We start from the raw sequence: 19902 nt of genomic DNA, 5'->3' as shown, positions 1-19902 counted from the left end.
CCTACAATAAATGGCTTCCATTCCTGCTGCATCTAACGTACACAAGTTATTCGTCCCGCCCCCGGCAATAACCTACTACTCAATAGTTATTTTCCAGAAGCCTGGTCTTGGTAGATTATGCACCTCCAAAATTCAGCTGCTTTCTTGTCATTTTTTTTTTGACCCAGCCATTGCCCCATTTGACCCAGCCATTGCTCTTCTTGGACTAGTTCCTGAAGACCTTAAAAGAGCGTACTACAGAGATACTGCCACATCGATGTTCGTAGCAGCACAATTCACAATTGCTAGACTGTGGAACCAATCCAGATGCCCTTCAATAGATGAATGGATAAAAAAAAAAAAATGTGGCATTTATACACCATGGAGTATTACGCGGCACTAAAACATGACAAAATCATGGAATTTGCAGGGAAATGGATGGCACTAGAGCAGATTATGCTTAGAGAAGCTAGCCAATCCCTAAAAAACAAATACTAAATGTCTTCTTTGATATAATGAGAGCAACTAAGAACAGAGCAGGGAGAAAGAGTAGGAAGAAAAGATTAACATTAATCAGAGACATGAGGTGGGAGGGAAAGGGAGAGAAAAGGGAAATTGCATGGAAATGGAGGGAGACCCTCAATGTTATACAAAATTACATATAAGAGGTTGTGAGGGGAAGGGGAAAATAAACAAGGAGGGAAATGAATTACAGTAGATGGGGTAGAGAGAGAAGATGGGAGGGGAGGGGAGGGGAGGGAGAATAGTAGAGGATAGGAAAGGTAGCAGAATACAACAGTTACTAATAGGGCATTATGTAAAAATGTGGATGTGTAACTGATGTGATTCTGCAATCTGTATTTGGGGTAAAAATGGGAGTTCATAATCCACTTGAATCTAATGTATGAAATATGATATGTCAAGAGCTTTGTAATATTTTGAACAACCAATAAAAAAAATAAAAATAAAAAAATAAAAAAGAATTGAAAGAGAAAATTCTGTATACAACCATTTTATAAATCAAGTATGAATAAGAATATTTTTAGACCTTCAAATTTTATTTCCCAGGTACTTTTTTTTCCTCAGAAAGCTATTTTAAAAGCTTGTGAATATATAAACCAAGAAAGAGGGAAATACTAGTTTTAGGAACAAGATATCTAGCCCCCCCCCCAAAAAAAAAAAGAGTTAGCAAAGGGGCTGAGGATGTGGCTCAATGGCTCAAGTGGTAGTGCGCTCACCTGGCATGCGCGGGGCACTGGGTTCGATCCTCAGCACCACATAAAAATAAAATAAAGATGTTGTGTCCACTAAAAACTAAAAAATAAATATTAAAAATTTTCTCTCTCTTTAAAAAAAAGAATTAGCAGTAAAAAAATAATCCAATTAATATGTAGTACACGAAATCTTTTCACAATTGTTTATTCCATCCATGGCATTCTAACTTTAAGCAATTTACAAAAATTTCATTTTTTCCTCTATCTTATGAGTCTCAAGGTAATTTTTTTTCCTTATAGAGAGGGAAGAATAAAAAAGGAAATTTAGATTCACTTATTTATGCAAAAAATAAATCTGATCTTAAATTTGAAACCACTATGTAGAAAAAGAGGAAGCAGTTGGACTCTCCCATGAGAACTTATAAGCCAGTTAATGGAAGTGTTATTCTTAATCAGACATATCATTTTACTGCTTAAAGAAAAAAGACAGTAGAAAAATTATGGGAAGAGCCTGAAAATCTTCTCCCAGCTTGTGTTTTGAGTTCTGTAACACACATTTATACTCTCTGTTTGCATGAAGCAAAATGCACAGTTTGGAAAGAGGCTTACGTATATTCAAAACACTGGGAAACTGAGGTTTCCAAATGTCATTTTTGTCACTATACATAGCCCATCTACACAGCTTCTAAATATGGAAAGCAACAAACATGTAATAAAAGGAAAGAAGGGAAATCCCATGGAAAGAATACAGCAGAATTTGAATCCAGGGCAAGGTGAGTTTAAGCTGTGCTGAAGACTTGAAGCAAAGATCCAAAAATAAAAGCACTGGAAACAGATCAGTGAGCTGTATTATTTAAGATCCAGGAACTGTAGGGATAAGACTCTTAATAATACACAGAAGATTAGGTATATTTTGTGTATTTTCTAAAAATTTTATGGCTGATACTTTATAACATATGTTCATAATACGTAGGCAAACAGCAAAATTAAATATAAAGCAATTAGAAAATAAAGCAAATGAAAGCCAGATTTTTTTATGAAAAGGAAATTAAATCCATATTTCTAGACGTTTTATGTCTCAAATTAGGCCATTCATAATCCAAAAAGGGAAATTAAGCAGGCACTATTTGATTGGAGAATGATTTACAGAGAGTTTTAAAGAGGTAAACAAAGGTGATCCAACCAAGAAGTTAAAGGGGACCAAAGGATGTGATCATACATCAAAGATTGAGGTTTGATTTTGCATATGAAAGTCTACATTTTTCTATAACTATGTCCAATAATCCTGTGTCATTAAGATAGGTTCTCATTGCATATGTGTATATAGTTTTAATATAACATTTGTTCTTATCATATCTGACTTTCTTTCTACCACTCAGACTGTGTGCATGCTGGTGTAACCAAGGCACTGGCTGAGGAATTCAGGAAGACTGGAGAAGGTGACACTGCCAGGCTCCTCATTCCAGCCTAACTGGCTTTGGAGTCAAAGCAGTCCTGAAGAAGCTGCGTTGACAGCCAGGGCATTTCTCCTACAGAAGACCTCCCAGATGCTGCCATCTTGGGAAAGCAGATCACTACAGAGAGCAGAAGAGAGAAGAAACAGTCCTTCCCTGGAATGGCTGATCTCTCCAGTGAAGTGCAGGATCTGCAGCTCTGGGTCCTGTGGGTGGATGACACCAAAACCCAGTGTGGCTGCCCATTCCCTATCATTTCTCTATCCTGCTGAGACACATCAGGCTGTTGAGGGATTTAGATGCTTTCATATGGGACTTCTCTCACTTTGTATAGTGGTGATTAACAATGGTGTACTTTTAAATTCTCCTCCATTTAATTACAATCCTTTGGAAGACTTGAATGAATTCTTCTTCATTCCCATTACAGAATCTGGGTGTTGCCTTGAGCAGCTCCCTTGCTACATTCTCCTGCTTACTCATGTACATACATCGATAATGGAATAAATACTGATTAATGGTCTATATCCGAATGTGTTGTTATTAGTTAGTTTCATAGGCATAAGTGAGAGACAAGTGAAGACAAGCCCCTTACCCTGAAGATCAAATGGCTTATGTTTTAAAATCACCATCAGGCCTATGAGCTCCTCCAGTGCAACATGCCCAAATCACTTTCATTACACGGAGAACATTCAGACAGCACTTGGCACTCCAATTCAGATCTGGCTCCTGAGGCCAAGGATGCTCAAGGAATGTGGATTGAACACTCATCCGTGATGTTGTTGTACAGTTATTTATATCAAAGCTTTATGTTTGTGTTTTGTTGTTGTAGTTGAGATTATAAGAGTGTCAGGAGTGCTAGAAACATTACTGTCATGATTATTCCATAAGAGGTGAAACATAACTACTTAATTCTATTTAAGTGCTATAATATTGGGACTTATGAGATTATACCTTTACTTAGAGGTTACTTTGACTCCTCAAAGAAATATAACAGCTAGATATTCTCTGCCTGCCAAGATTGTGAAATAGAAGTTTTAATTTCCATTTAAAATTTATGGTTTTAGCTTTAAAGAAACTAAATCTGTTTTAAAAAAAAACACAGAAAAAAATTAAAGCTACAATAATGATCAAACCATATTTTGTCCCACCAAAACAATGATGCTAAAAGGTGATACATAAATTAAGAAAATAAATGAATTCTTAACTAAAAGGCACAAGAGAAGTACATGTGGATATAAATATCCATGAAATAATTCCATGAAATGGACATTATTATCTCATATTATTTCACATATAAAAATTAAAGCTTTGAGAAAGTTAAAATAATTGGATCCATGTGATCTAGGTAGAAGGTACTTTAGCAAGAAGTGAACCCAGAGTGTCTAATTCAAACACCTAGTCCAAAGTATTAAGCCAATTTCACAAACATATAGTAGTGTAGGTCAATGATTAGAAAGCACGTATTCCTTATGGCACATATATATTTTAACAGTTAACTGAGTCCTAAATTTAGAGTTGTAGGGTTTGGATGTTTCTTAAAACAAACAAATTGGGGAAGTGACATCTTAAAGCAAACCCTGTTGAGTTTGGTTTCCCTTGTCTATGCTATTAAGAAGGACACAGGAATATCTTCTACAAGCTACTGGTTACCTTTGATGGGAGTCTGCTATTCTCACTCACAATAGAGCCAAAACATGTTAAATCTCTGTGCAAACTGATTAGCCCTGGATGAGTCAGTTCTGTGCTGAATGACTTCCAAAAGGGACATCTCCGCATTCCATAGGCGACTGTGATACATTTCATCTAGGAGTCACTTAGCAAAGCTTAAAAGGACAGGAAGAAGATAGTAGCAGTAGCAAGTTTCTCTATAATGTTTAAGTGACACTGTCAGAAGGAAACATATACCGTGTTGCTGACTTTGTCTTCCTTCTCACATATTAGTTAACCCTAGAAGTGCAAATATAAACAAATTTAATCCCCAACGGGTTCATCTGAACCAGAAGAAATCTGGAATTAATTGCCAAATATTTCAGTTCCTGTTGCAGCTGCTACAAGTGTTTGACTTGGCGAGGGAGGAGAAAAGGCACTGCATACCAATTTCGTGAGCCACGGCGAAAGCTGCGTGGAGGCTGTCGTCTTCAATCACAGCGCAGCTGCGCTCCGGAGAACATATGGTCCCCACGTCTGCCATTCCCAGGGTGTCACATGAATGATGCCCACATAAATCCTGCCCGGGAGAAAGAAAGAAATCATTACAATCAATTTACATCCAGAGAGAGCCACCATGTCCAGCCACTTGCTCACCCCAAATGGCAAGGCTGGGATATGTTTATGGTATCACCTGCTCAGCTCTTGGAAAGGTTCCAAAGACAAACTCACTCTTCTGAGCTACTTTGGGACCAGAAGCCCAGAAGGATAAAGGCACTCAAGTACATTTAAAAAACATGTCTTAGGATTGTACCTTGTCCATTACAATCACAGCTGTAGTTTAAAAAGTCATAATGCACATATGATATGTCAACAATGGCTTTTCCATACCTTTGTGCATAGGAAAGCCCTAATATTCTGACCCCAAACATGCTAAATTTATCAGAAGACTGTCCTTTTCTTTCTGTCACAGGGGAAAACTACATCCACACATTCATGACAAGATAAATTTTTCAGTAACTTGAAAGGGAAATTCCAAACTGAGTTGTAATTCCATGCATGGGTTTCTTCTTCAGAAATATATGCACTCTCACTTATAGCATTTAAGTGTATCTCAACCTGACGAATTCTCAGAAAATATGTACAATTCAAGTGTATTATTTACACGTATGGGATGGATATGGGTATGTGGATTTTTTTTGGTGAGATATTAAATAGCTTTTAAGAGATTCAAAAGGGGAAATGATATCACACTTCACTAATAGTTTGGCTGAAAGGAACCTCAAGAAGATATTGAAAAATATGAAGATTTGGGTATTGAACCCAAGGGCACTTTACCACTGAGCTACATCTCCAGCCCTTTTTATTTTTTTATTTTAAGACAGGGTGTTGTTAAATTCTTTCCTTTTTTAAAATTTTAAGTCAGGGTCTTGCTTAATTGTTTAGGGTCTTTCTAAGTTATTGAGGCTGGCTATGAGCTTGTGATCCTCCTTAGTCTCCTGAGCCACTGTGATTATAGCAGCATATCACTGTGCCTGGCTCAGCCATAATTTTTGTGTAAAAGATTTGTAAACATAAGCTTTTTCTTTAAATGTTACTCAAAAAATTAACAGACATTAAATTGCCTATTATTACCTATTATTTTCAATAAAATTTAAAGAATAGTGTGTACATTTATATCCCCTAAAATAAGATAGTATTTCTAGAAAGCCATATGTTAATAACTGCAAGGAAAGTATTTTTTAAAATGTTAATTAATATGCAAAGTTGAGTAAAAAGTACTATTTCAATATATCGGTCATTTTTGCTTTCTCCTAATTGCCATAACTAGGAACTCAGTCGATTTTTGGTTAATTGAGTTTATTGGTGACATAGGGTCAGACTCAATGTGACTTTCACACACCTTTCCTATGCTGCCTGTTAGTAGGACCTCCCTACCCATGAGCAACACAGATGGCTGTTATTATCATGCAACAAGTGCCACCTACCCAGGCCAACATAATCTTCTAATTCTTCCCAATTTGGCTGCCTAAAAATTCAACCAAAGTGAAGATACATCCTATTTTATTCCCTTTACTGTGTTTTCAAGTCATTATTGTATCTGTACATTGTAAGTTCACAGCTGTGATGGATTACACTGTGGCCACTATATTAGCTTAGCAGCAGACATTGGCAATCTCAGCCAAGTGGCTTTGGTGAATCAAGGCACCAAACCCACAACACCCTCCAGAGTTTTCTGTGTATCCTCGTATGTCATCCCATGGGATCCCAAATTACAGCTGCTGAGAACAAATTAGTAGTTTTTAAAATTGAAATTGGAATATGCTTTTGCATAATAATCAGTCTTTGAGATAATAATACAGCAAAATAGATTTTTTTAAAAAATCCTCACCCTCCCCAATCATTTTAGTAGTTCTAGGACCAAATCTCAGGTCATCATTTAAGAGAGCTACTAGATACTTGTAGGTTATTTCTGCATGACTGTAAGTTTTTGTATGAAGATTTATGCTTTTCTTCATAATTTAGGCTTCATAATCATCAAATAATAAAATGCAAGAAATAAATTTTCCCTTCTTACTCCTTCTTCACTAATAAGGTTGGGTAAAGAGCCACAACTAAAGGGAATGGCCTTCCTGTTCTGAATGGCATTTCAACTAGAATCTTAATATCTCTCTGTTTACTGCTAATCAATTGCTCATTAAGGGCCATCAGCTCTCTTTGTCATCTCTGAATTGCAATAAATGCATCTGGCCTTTTGCCATGGAAATGTGTGTATGTGACAAAATTATGAACAGAAGCACTTGTTATTTTTTCAACCACCCTGATTAAATCCCTTGACTACATAGTCACACTATTATATTTCCATAGGTATAATTACAAACTGGCAACCTTTCCGTTTCACTCAAGCCTTAGCAATATATTTGTTGTTTTACACTCAAGATTTACAATGAACATCTGAGTTTCCTTGTGAACCAATGTTCATCTACATGTATGAAAACTAATCTGTGTATTAAATTATTAAGAATTCAGCATATCACACATGTTTGTTTCTATTTTCTGGTGGTTGCTTATAACTTTACAGATGCAAACCTTATTTCTTGTTTATACAATTTATTTTTTAAGTTCGGAGTAGGAGTATAGGTACTACTGTAGTAATAGCATATATCTGTGTTTATATATCTTTTTATATAATCTAGATTTGGAGTCAGAGGTCGCTGTAGAAATGTGGATCATCATGGAAGAGGTAAATGAATTAAATGTACTGACAAACACTTTTTTTGCTTTATTCATTGTGGATCTGAAGGAAAAGAATATCTTTGTTGTATTAAAGACAGCTCTTCTTATATAGGATCAATATATTATCACCACTGTTTGGGAAAAATCGCAATGGAAGATTTAGCAAAATGGAAGCATTGCAAAAGCATGCAGAGATTTAACTGTGGTCTTGTGGTATGGCATTGGCAGGGTTACAAGACTGAGACATGTGTCTAACTCAAAAATATATCTGAGATGGTCTGAAAAACCAACAGAAATTTGACAGGGAGATCACAGACATTATGACCATTCACCAGGTGTGCCTTTTAGAAGATTTGGCATGTGGCATATCTTGTGATTTATTATGAAATTTAGAAGTATTAATAAAGTCCAAGACCTGTTTGTGGGGATGGGAGGAAGGCAGGGAGCAAATAATGCTGCATTGAGGAGACCAATACCCAAAGAATAGTATGGCTTGGAAAATCCCAGTGCTCAGTGCCAGGTGGGAAAAATGAGCCAAACAAGTGTGAATATCCAAAGTGGAACAAATCACAGGAGTTGAAGGATTTCCTGCCTTGATTGAGAGATGGGTCTCCCATGCTCCATGCAACTGCTGCAATAAGAAGCTAAGGAAATAAAAATGCTGATAAAGATAGATACCACAATTGAAGGGGCAGCAGTCCAAGTTAAGGAAGAACACCTTATACAGGAATTAAAAGCAACTTGTTTCTGTAAATATTACCTCCTGGTAAGGGCAGGGGTGGTGCTCAAGCGAAGAGCAGAAAACAGGGTTGATCTACACTTGAGTTGTTTACACTTCTCTCCACATAGCTCTTACTGAGGAGTGATTAGTGATACAAGAATTAATAGGATGGTACATATTTTAATCATAAGTATTACACACACACGTGCACAACAATGTGTATGTGTTCCGATTTTTTTTTAAATTTTCTTTGATTAACATGTGTTACTTGTAAATGTGAATGGGTTCAGTGTGGTATTTTCACACGTGTATATGGTATGCACAGATCAAATACAACTTCTTTTTATTTCCGTGCCCTCAACATGGATCTTATTCTTGAGGTATCATTTACTCTTTTTGGCTACTTGTATAGCAATCCCTAATCACAAGGGTTTTATTTTGTCCTTCAACACAGACTATATTAATTGAGACTTTTAGACCCATCATTACCATGACTCATGTTATATTATCTCTACTCATACCTTTGGATACAACTGGCTGATATCCAATATTCAGAGCTCAGCTGCATAAGAAGCTAAGGAATCCAGGTACATTTATTCATAAAACAATTACTGCATGCCTATAATCTTCCACCTACTGTACTAAGTGCTGATACTACAATGAACAAATCAAATAAGATCTAATCCTGACCCTTAAGAAACCTCATAGTCCAGTGAGCACAACAGATATGTCAAGCAGGGAGCAGGCTGTGCTAAGATGAATAGACTGTTGTAGGAGTACAGGAGAAGAATTGATGAATTTTCCTAGAGAGAATCAGTAAAGGTTCCAAAGGACTGAAGACACCTTTTCATGTTTTGCAGACTGGGAAGAAAGGTACTATAATAAGGAAGGATCCATGGAAACATCATGGGTGGTAAAAGGCAGGCTCTGTTTGGGGAAGGATGAAAAGTTTGCTATGACTGGATTTCAGTATTTTGGGGGTGGACTAACAGGGTAATCTAGAAAGGCTGTCTGGATCCAGAGTTCCTAGACAGGACATGTTCTCTGATAAATATGGAGAAAGAAAGGGAAAAGAAAGAAGCACATTGGAGATTGAAGGACTTTGATGCTTGGAAGAGTCATTCTGAAGAATGTAAGCAAAGCTGTTAGAGATGGTGCATGGAAAGCTGATACTTTTTTCACTCTAACTCTATCAGTAAGAAGTATGGGGAGAGTGAAGGGGAGGGAGGGGAAATGGGAAGAGGATTCATTTATATATGAATACATGACCAGTGTAATTCCATATCATGTTCAAGCACAAGAGTGAGATCAAAATTGTAATGGGTTGCACCCCATGTATGTATAATATGTCAAAATACACTCCACTTTAATGTATATTTAAAAACAACAAATAAGACAAAAGAAGAAGACAAAACAACAAATAAGACAAAGTCTACAGACTTTGAGACAAAGTCCCTTTATCATTAATATAAGGAGTCTGGATAAGGTGTTCTCTAGGGCTTGGTCCAACTACATGTTCCAACTTATAGAGGAAGAAATTATAGATCAGAGGCAGCAAGTGGCCAAAGTCTTATTGGATCACTGGGAAGCTCAAATTCACACCTGTAACCAAACATTTTATTTCCTGGTCTTAGCTTACCAAGGCATTGTTAAATCAGTACATGCTATTCTTCATGTTAATCTTATCTTTTACATTTACATTGGCACTTTTTAATTTTTTAAAAATTTTAATAAATAAATAAATAGAATTTAATAAATAAAAAAACAGCAGGGTCTTCATCTCTATGGTATGTGTGGTAAAGCTCAGTCATTTTGGAGGGCAACTTAATATTTAAATTTCATTGCAAAGGATATTTCAGAAAACAAGAAAACTGAAGTGATAGATGAGAAACCTGATAGTGTCATTAACTTAACTCTGTCTCTCTCTCCTGCCACATCTACTGGCAGTCACTGCAGCTGCCCTCTATTTCTTACTCTTCCCATTATTCCTTCCTGCTCAGACTATAACCTGAGACTTTTAACTGGCCCTGAGTCTAAGTAACTTTCCTAATTCTACACTGTGATGGGTTTCCTTCTTAGAGCACAAATCTAACGAGAGTCCTCCACTCTTCCACACTGAACTTGGCTTGTCATTCAAACCCCTGAACAATGCAACCCAACCCTCCTGTTTGTCTCCAGTGACCCTTCTTGCTCAGTCCTGTCCACAATTTCCTGCATATCTCATGAATATTTTGATCCACAAACCTTAGACCAAAATATTCTTGCTGCTAGAAAAGAGTCATTTATCCACATCTAACTCCTTAACATTTCTTAACTGAACCTGTGCTCCTCAATTCCAAATGTCATTATTTTAGTTCAGACCATCATGAGCTCCTTCAGTTTAGATGACTGAAACAGCCTAGCTTCCTGTGAATCCAGTCCTGCTACTTAGGCTAGAGGGCTCACTCTAGAACATATCTCAGATCATTGCTGTTTTCCCACAAATATTCTTTTCATTGGTTATCACTGCATTTAGTTTATAATATATACCGCTTGCCAGGGTGCTATGGAGTGAATTGTGTCCCCCTAAATTCCTAAATTGAATTCCTAAATCCTAACCCTACTGTATCAGGAGATAGGACCCATAAGAAGGTAGATTGGGTTAAATGAGGTCATAAGGGTAGGTCCCTGATCAGGTAGGATTGGTGTCTTTAAGTGACACCAGAGCTCAGTCTTTCTCAAACTCTCCTGTGCACCTAGAGCACTCAAAGAGGAAATATCTTCTGAGCACATGTCAGGAAAAGAGGCCTCGCCCAAAAACAAACTGGCTAGAACTTAGAACTTTGGTCTTAAACCTTCTAGCTTCTGAAACTGAGAGAATATATTTCTGTTGTTCAAGCCCCCCATCCTTTGGCATCTTGTTATAGTAGCCCAAGCAAACTGAAATTACACAGTATACAATTTCTTCTGTATCTGTCATCTGGTTCTTACTATCTTCTCCAAGTTGTCCTTTCCACCCTCACATCCTGTATCCCATCACAGATAACTCCCTGAATTTTGCAGAATTATCACCATGCTTCTAAGCCATGGAACATGAAGGTCCACTGTGTTCCCAATGCCTAACTCCTCCTTATGAGCCTGGCTAATGCCTACCTTTTCTTCAAACCTGAACTGAAATGTGGTCGGCAACATTTCCCCGATGCCCTACAACCACATCTATGATAAAAGTCATCATGCTCCACCATGATTATCCACTTCACTGTTTCCTGAAATAGATTCTAAAGAAAGTGGTCACTTTTTAAATCTCAGAATCCCTGCCTAGAAGGAACATATTGAATGTTTGAATAAATTAGTGATAATATTTTTAGTTTAGAGAGCACTATCTTCTTTCTCTGCCATTTGTCAGCTGTTGCTCTAAGATTATCTGTTTCTCTATACATGAGTATCCTTTATCTGTCAAACTAAAAGAATGACACAGTGGTTATAGAATGCTGTAAGATTAATGATCATGTGGCTTACACCCCTTGGTAGTACCTATAAAGGGCTTGATCACAGTGGTTGAATCTAAGTCAAGTTTATCCATTTTTTGAAAATGAATTCAATTCTACATGTACAATAAGACCTGCATAAAAACCCACAGGCAGAATTCACAGTGCTCTCACTTTTTCTCTCATAGACTTTGCATTTAGCTTCGTACTGCATTTATCAGTTTTCCTAACACTGGACCAATTTATGCACATGCCTGTATATCCTATCAGCTAGTGATAAGCCCAGGAGGCAGGGACCAGGTGTTTTCCATCCTGCATCTACCACACTGCCTAGTGAGTGTGTTACATGTGGAAAGTACACACAGGCTCATGCCAAAGTAAGAAACACAGAAAGGCAATATCTCCTGTGTGTTGTGAGATCTTGTCTCTAATAGATTTTAGACTTTTCACAATATTTGTCATAAATTAATAATACTAATTAAAGCTGCTTAATCTGCTACTAGTCTGCCGATTTCAGGGTTATTTAGCCTTTTATTAGTTAAGATTGACTATAAGCTATGATTTGTTGATAAGGACTCCTTTATTTTCTTTAAATGGACTTGAATTCAAATAAGACACTGAGTCAGATGGTCTATCAGCAGGACAATAAGAGAAAAAACATCCCTCTCACTCTTTCAAGATTCTGATCTCTCTTTAGCACCCCCTATTGTCAGAACCTGAGAAGTGGTAAAGGAGAAATGTGTCTAAACTCCAGTTCCAGCATCCTAAGCTAAAGCAGAATAGGAGAAGATAGTTTTGAGCCGGGAGACAATAGCGTATTAAAGTGCACACTGATAATTAATGACAGTGAATGAACTTTTTATATGGCACGTCTCTTAGCTGGTTTAGTTTCAATCCCATATTTTCAATCATGGCAGGGTAGAGGTTTCACTGGTGGTACACAAGCGTCAGTTGGATTTTAAACAACCGCCAATTTTGTCATCAATTGGAGAGACTTTTGTTTCTAGAAAAGAGTGGATTGTCTACAAAATGGGTTTGAGACTTTAATTTAAATAAATTACTTTGAGGAAGTTAGGAACAAGAAAAGATTCTTGCAAAAATAAAGACTGGGGAGGTTGGATTTCAACTGTTCCACTGCAGAAGTAATGTGAAATCCAGCATAAGTGCCATTCCACAATGAAAATGGCTTCTGTGCCAGAAAATTGGCGGGTGCTAAGTTTCTCTAATTATAGCAGTACTGAAATGCTGGAGTATAGATATAACAGCAAATGTATTAGTTTGATAGATAAATTATGGACACTATTCTGCTGACTTCCAGATACAACGTTCGTTCAAGGTGGCCTCGGCTAGTAAATACAGTGGAAAACATATCCTCACACATTTGCTTCATGCCTGAAAAGCAAATAAATTAGAAGAAGACATCTGGAGACAAAATTTGAGCTGGACTCAGTGCCCATCAAAACACGGATTTGATGGCTTGGCGTCTGGCTGCTAAGCAACACACTTCTTACATTCAAAACAGAGTTGTAAAAGTAGAAGCCGGCAGCCAACTCTGTGTATTTCTCATTGAAATAGAAATAGGGGAGAAAGATTTTCTTAAGGCCTTAAGATATCTTATTTCCATGAGATAGATTAAGCAAGATCATCTCTCTTCCAGCCTCTTCTGTTTTTTTACTGTCTGAAGAATGAGGCAAAAATCAACTCTACATTTGGAATATTCACAAGTGAATAATGCATAGAGGTCTTGAAATACTTGTCTCAGCCATCTAATAATACTCTTTTAAAATTAGCTGCATATATTCATAATACCTTGTTGTAACTTGACTTTTCAAACTACTGTTTTTTGTGAATTCCAATGTGTAGGCTAGAAGGCCAACTGGAAACTCAGTGAGATTTTTTTTCCTTAAAGTATGCTTCTGCCTCGAAAGGAGGCAAGGGAGGACCCATGTCAAATACTTCTCATGTGTGAAGCAGTTTAAAAACAGTATGTTATTACAGTACTTATTAAAATTAAGATAGCTAGTCAATTTATTTCTTCCTTGCTTTCATCCATTTAAAAGGTTTGGATAAGTTTCACAGAATTAACTATCCAAGCAAAAAAACAAATCCAGAAAAAGCAAGATAGACATCATATACAATCACTGCCTAGTTTGTTTGTTTTTCCCCTGGGAAACATTAAGAAAATTATGGGTCAGAGGGATGAGCCTTCTATCAATTTTGACTTATATTAGAATTCTAGAATATACATTAGTAGTAAAGATGAATTATTAAAATAATCTACTCTTCAGAGCAGTATGCCTACAAAAGATTTTTTTTCCTATTTCTTTAGGGAGCCTCCTTCCATAAACTAGCCAAGCTTCCTGCTTGGCAGTCTCTTGTGATGTAGCAAAGCAAGGAAACCCAGACATGGAAAGTTACTTATGAAAAAAAAAAGGGTGGGAGGGGGACTTGGAAACTAAATGAGAAAGGGATAGTTTTACAGGAGAACTTCATAGGGCCGGCTAAAAAATTAATGTTCTATCATTTCAAAGACCAATGTTGTGCACAGGAATTAAAGGATGGATTCCAGAATATCACTTAATGAGGAGGAAGATTTTCCATTGTGCACCACACGGATGCTCTGCCTGGTTCTCTCTAAAGTGCTGCCCTTCAGTGTCTTTGTTTACATGTGGTTTACATTATGTCCACCCATGAACCACATGTACCACTCCAAATAGTAAAAATAGAAGAATCGGGTAGTGAAGGCATGATTCTGAAGCCTCCTGCATCATTTAATTTCTTATCCTTTGTTTATTCGATTTAGTGATTTTAGATAATACTTCAAAGTTTGTAATTCTTCATTTATTCTGGGTGAGTCTCAAACACTTCAAGAATGAACTTTAAAGGTCGATTATTACCAGTTATTTGAGAATCCAGAAAGCTGCCAATCAAAACAGAACTGTGAAAACTGAGGCTCAAAACTGTGAGCAACCCAGACCCCAATCCAATCCAGACTTTCTGTTAATGTCATTCCAAGGTGGTGGTCTAAAACAATGTAAACAGATATTGTGTTCCTCCTACAGCCTCTGGGCTTATAAAGATCCATTTCTTTCCTGTAAAGTCATCCTTAAAATGGGTGAAATCCTGGGAAAATACTCTTTCCCCAGGCCTTGACTCTTTGCCTAGATCTTTTGCACTGGAGCTTCAGAAACATTCTTCCAATACCCAAACCTGCAAATTGGATGTGACCCTTCCTTGGCCACTGAGTTGGCCAGGACTGTGCTTGTGATTTACTGGTCTACTAAGCAAAGAACTTGTTAAGCAACCTCACAAGTTTGTCCTGTCAGCTGATTGGGCTTCTGTGTCCTCTTGGCCCTCCCACATTCTTTCCTTCCCAGGAACTAAGACAGTAAGATAGACCTGCAAGGACTCCATTAGGAAGCCAGATTGGAAAGGGGGTCCTTAGGAAAATCTTTCCTTCGCTTATGTTGCAGAAGGAGCTCAACTAGGAAGGGAAATTTGCAAAGGAATAGCATCAGATGAACTATCTGGATGAACTAACAAGCCCTTTCCATTAGGTTAGACAAAGTTATTTGTTTGCTTTCACTGGAAAGCAAAAGATTGATGATTCCAAAAGAAATCTTGCTTTCCCCCTTTCCCATTTATCTATGTACAGTTTCTCAAACATTCTAGTTCTCTTTACCATGTTTGTGGCCCTGTATTAACATATCTCAGACTGGATGACACAGAGCATTATTGATTGCCTAAGCAGGTCTAGTCACTAGGCAAGAATTGCTGCGGAGGCTAATCTGAACACAGGAGCATAGCTCGCAGCCTGGGTTTTCTGCAAGATGCAGTTAAGCAAGTCCGCAGTGGCAGATGGTTTGTAGGAGAACAAAGCCATCAGCAAGACTGTCCCTTCCACCTACCTCCTTATCTCAGCGCCGGGTGCACTCACCCCAGCTGGACCTACCTCCCTGGTGAACAGGATGGCCGCATCATAGTGCTCCTCGTGGTCATCTTCCAGCTGGTCGTGCTGGTGCTGCCATTTGCAAAAGTTCTTGCTCACTTCCAAGCTCTTGTCCTTGTCTCCCAGCACCACCACCTTCACCACGACCAGGCGGATGTGGTTCTCGATGCTAGCATGGCTGTACAGTCTGTTGGCAATTGAGGCCAGGGTCAGCAGGTAATGCTGCAGGCCCCGGCCATACATCCGCGCCATAGACGCATCCGCCAGCAGGAGCAGCTCCACCTGGCTGGCCCGGGAGATGGAGCGGCGCCTACGCCGCCACCGGGTCTGAGGTCCTGGGTCCCCCACAGGCAAAAGAGCGGACTGGTCCCTGAGCTTCGAGGCCAGCGCAGTATGTGGGTCTGGACTACTATGAAGCTGGAGGCGCTGGTGGACTCCCGGCAGGGACGTGGGGGTCTCACAGCTGGCGCGTGGTGGCAGGGCTTCGAAGCTGAAACCTTCAAGGGTGTAGACGTGCAGGACCCGTGCTGACCCATCCCCGTACACTCGCCCGGTTTCTCCCTCAGGCCATGGCCCCCGCAGTAGAGGCTTTAAGGTGTAGCGCGTGCTTGACCCGGAAGAAGCCGTCAAGACCCCCACACAGGTCAAAAACAGCCAGGGAGCGAGGACTTCCGTCCACGGTGCCCCTGTAAAAGCAGTGGCTCCGGTGGCGCCGAGGTGCGCTTAGCCCGACACCTGTGGGCATGAAGCCAGAAGTGCCCACCCAACCATCCCGACCCAGAGTCGCTGTGACTTTAAATGAGACCAAGTAAATTTTATGTTTTTCTTCCCAAATAAAGAAAACCAACAAAGAAAAGTTAGCACGCTGGCACCGCGGCCTGGACAGGCTGTCGCTGCTTCTGGTCCCCCTCCCTCTGACACTTGACTCAACCTTGAAAGCAAGTGTGTGTGTGTGTCCCCATCCCCCCGCCCGGGTAACTTCCCTGGCGAATAACAAATACCCATAATGTCCCCGTCGCGCAGCCCCTCCCCGCGGGCAGCCCACTATGCTGCTCGGGTGGGCGTCCCTGCTGCTGTGCGCATTCCGCCTGTCCCTGGCTGCGGCCAGCCGGGCTGAGGCACCTGCCCAGGACAAAGCCCAGCAGTCTCCGGTTGCTGCAGCGGCAGCCCAGTCCCGCGAGCGGCAGGGGGAGGAGCCTCTCGGCCATCCATACCCCCTGGAGCTGCAGCGCAGGAGCAGCGGGCTTGTGCAGAACATGGACCAACTCTACTCCGGCGGCGGAAAGGTGGGCTACTTGGTCTATGCGGGCAGCCGAAGATTTCTCCTGGACTCTGGTATTTCACAACCAAGAGGGGTGGGTTAGCCTCGGCTTACCTCATCTTCTGGAGGGATGTTTTGGGGTGTTTTTAAAGTTATTGAGACACTTCAAGTCTCTCCCTGCCTTTCTCGCTTGCCTTTCTTGCTTTGGGTAGGAAGTTTCTGCCGCAATTTTTCCCCTTTGCAGGCCAGTGCGCTCAGGCTTTGCAGACGGTACCTCACCATCCACCAGCCAGGGCTCTCAGCTTCCCAAGCGACCGCCCGTCCCCGCTCTCCTTCGCTTCCTTCCAGCGGTCCGGGGGTACTGGGTTTCCTGCCTCCTCATTCCCTAGCCTATTCGAGCTCCCGACGCTAGCTCGGTTCGGCCGCGGGATGACTAACTTCTCCCAGCCACCAGCAGCGCGTCAGGGTTGCCGAGAGCAATCGCCAGCGCTTCCTGGCCGGTCCCTGAGCTTGGAGCGCGACGGTGCCCTAGGGCAGGGCTGCCTGCAGCATGGGAACTCCGCGGCTTTGTGTGCGAAGGATGGGCTCTCCGCTTTCTCCAGCGCGCCTCTAGTCAGTGCCCATAATCTGTCACTTAATCCCAGCCACTGGAACGCTGTTGCTTTAGAAAGGCAAGGAGGGAAATAGGTAGCTACTGAAATGAATTCTGCTCAATCCCCTCCCCCCCACCACCAAGATTTGTAAATTTTGTATTCTCACTTTCTCTTTTTATTCCTGCTTAAAAGATAATTAAAATGATAAATGTCCATATGTTCAATCACAGAAAATAAACACTCATTGTCATAGGCCTTAGACTACTAGTCTTTTCAGAAATTCCTTTTAGGAGAAAAAAGAATACTTTGTAGAGAAGGGGGATTGGTGCTTATTAGTATGCACGTGGCATTTACACACCGTTGGTCTTTTTCTCTGTCCTCTTTGTTTCCTCTAATTATCAATTCTAAAAAGGTAGAAGGAAAGTCCTAGGGCTTTCTGACATAATGACTAGAAGACCTACTGTAGCAGCAGGAGCACCTCCCCTACCAATGTTCTTCAGACTAATCCATGACCACATCAGTAAAAAATGAATCTGGTATAATTAGCACATTTGCATTTTTTTAAACTCTGATGGTGACAAGGGTAGCTGAGATACCTCAGTGGCCCCCAAGCTGATGATCGCTTCTTAGGGAGGGAACCATGAAAGTCCAGGACTAGCTGGAGGTTTATCCTCAAAGTACCAATAAACCTCTGGAGGACTTCTGGAAATGTCCAGTAATGATGTTCCCTCCGACTGGAACACCATCTGTAATCATCTGGGAGGCAAATAAAATGTGTCCTGACATCTGATCCTCACTCATAAATTAAGTGAACTTCCAAGTCCCAGGAATATTCAGTAGCTGCTGATGGATTCTGAAATTCATCAGAACCTGCAAGGAAGTTGCTCTTATTGAAGGCCTGTGGATTTCCAACCCCCTCAGTCTCTCAGTGGTCAGTTGTCCAAGGCCCATACTACCAGGCTGATAAGTCAGAATATAAAGGAAGAGAATCTAGGTTCCAGCAATCTCCAATTTTCCACCAATTGCCTTCAGCACTAAGCTCAGGACTTTTACTCCAGTGATCAGTACATTGTGCCTACAAATAGCAAATTTAATTTTCTTATCCAGTTTTAGTGAAATAATCCAGCATTTGGCATTAAACACCATTTATAAAGCAACCTCGATTCATTTCATCATTGTTAATCTCAGTGGATCATTTTGATAGGTATTTCAAGATGACAGTGGTTCAAATGTATTAATTATAATTCTTTTCATCCACAAAATATTTGTTATTTAGAATTTAAGGAAATTCCAACTGAATTTTCTTCTTATTAAAGCTTGTCTCTTTTGAAGGTGCTGAGCTTCTCACACAAATTTTATGCCTTAATTTTTTAAAAAATGACATTTATATTCAGATAGATTATCCAGTCATTTATGAGTACATTGAAGAACACTTAGAAACAAAATTCCAAATATCAATATCAAGTGCTGAATATTTATTAGAACCACATATCACAAGGAAAAAAACTAACAGAGCTTTTGAATAGAATGAATAAATTCCTACTCATACAGAACAATTCTTCTTGGAAGTAAGTTTTTTCCCCCCTATATAAGTTACTTTAACACTTTAGAAAGTTCATTTGGTGATATGTGAAAAAATTACTTTAGTGGATTAGAATGAGCATCTATGTTCTAGAAAAATAATGTTAGTTTAAGGACGTAATCTGCACTGGATGAAAGTAGTTGAAGTGTTTAATCATAGGAAGACAATATACTGGCGATCATGTTTAGGTGGGCTGATTTCTACTTCATTATCTTATCCTAAATAACAGCTTTATTTGTGCATATTTAAGGAGAAATCTTCACTGCATATATAGATATAATCACAAATTCAACTGATACATAACTTTTACATTTACTAAAAGGAAAAAAGGCTTTCTATTCCATCATGATATTAAGTTGGAAATCATCATAGAGATCCTCTAAGGCAACTTTCATTTACCAGGAAGAAACTGAGACCTAGAGGTCAAAGCGACTAATCTGTAGCCAAATTTTAGGAAGATTAAATCCTCTAACTCTAGTTTGTTGCTTAATCTATCCCACCTTTTAAAAACTATCCAGTATAACAAGGGGCAAGGGGCTTTGTGAGGCTTTCCAGGGTCTTGTGAAGACGAATAAGCCAAAATGATTGTTGTAAGGCAATCACAGTTTAGAGATGGAGCCAAATGGATCAACAGATTCTTGGTATCCAAACAGGAAAACACAAATATAGAGGGGATACGATGCAACAACAACAACAACCACCTGCAGGAGCTCTGAGCTCTGTATTTCCAGTATCGCTTCATAGGATTTCTATGTTCTTGAATGTGGTATTTTCTCAAATTTCAATTTGCTAAAGTGT

General features: G+C 39.5%; 1 protein-coding gene across 1 annotated transcript in view; it reads right to left on the bottom strand.

Annotated features, from left to right (window-relative positions):
- The window catches only part of LOC143410615 (A disintegrin and metalloproteinase with thrombospondin motifs 5-like), a 37156-nt gene extending 20483 nt beyond the window's left edge, over nucleotides 1–16673 (bottom strand). The window contains 4 exon segments of the mRNA XM_077110641.1: nucleotides 4742–4874; nucleotides 15672–16272; nucleotides 16274–16460; nucleotides 16670–16673. Of these exon segments, the coding sequence (XP_076966756.1) occupies nucleotides 4742–4874; nucleotides 15672–16272; nucleotides 16274–16460; nucleotides 16670–16673 (925 nt within the window).
- Nucleotides 16674–19902: the final 3229 nt, after the last annotated feature.

This window comes from Callospermophilus lateralis, chromosome 11, assembly GCF_048772815.1.
Source record: "Callospermophilus lateralis isolate mCalLat2 chromosome 11, mCalLat2.hap1, whole genome shotgun sequence".
NCBI classification, from domain to species: domain Eukaryota; kingdom Metazoa; phylum Chordata; class Mammalia; order Rodentia; family Sciuridae; genus Callospermophilus; species Callospermophilus lateralis.
This window is presented reverse-complemented; position numbering and strand designations above follow the sequence as displayed.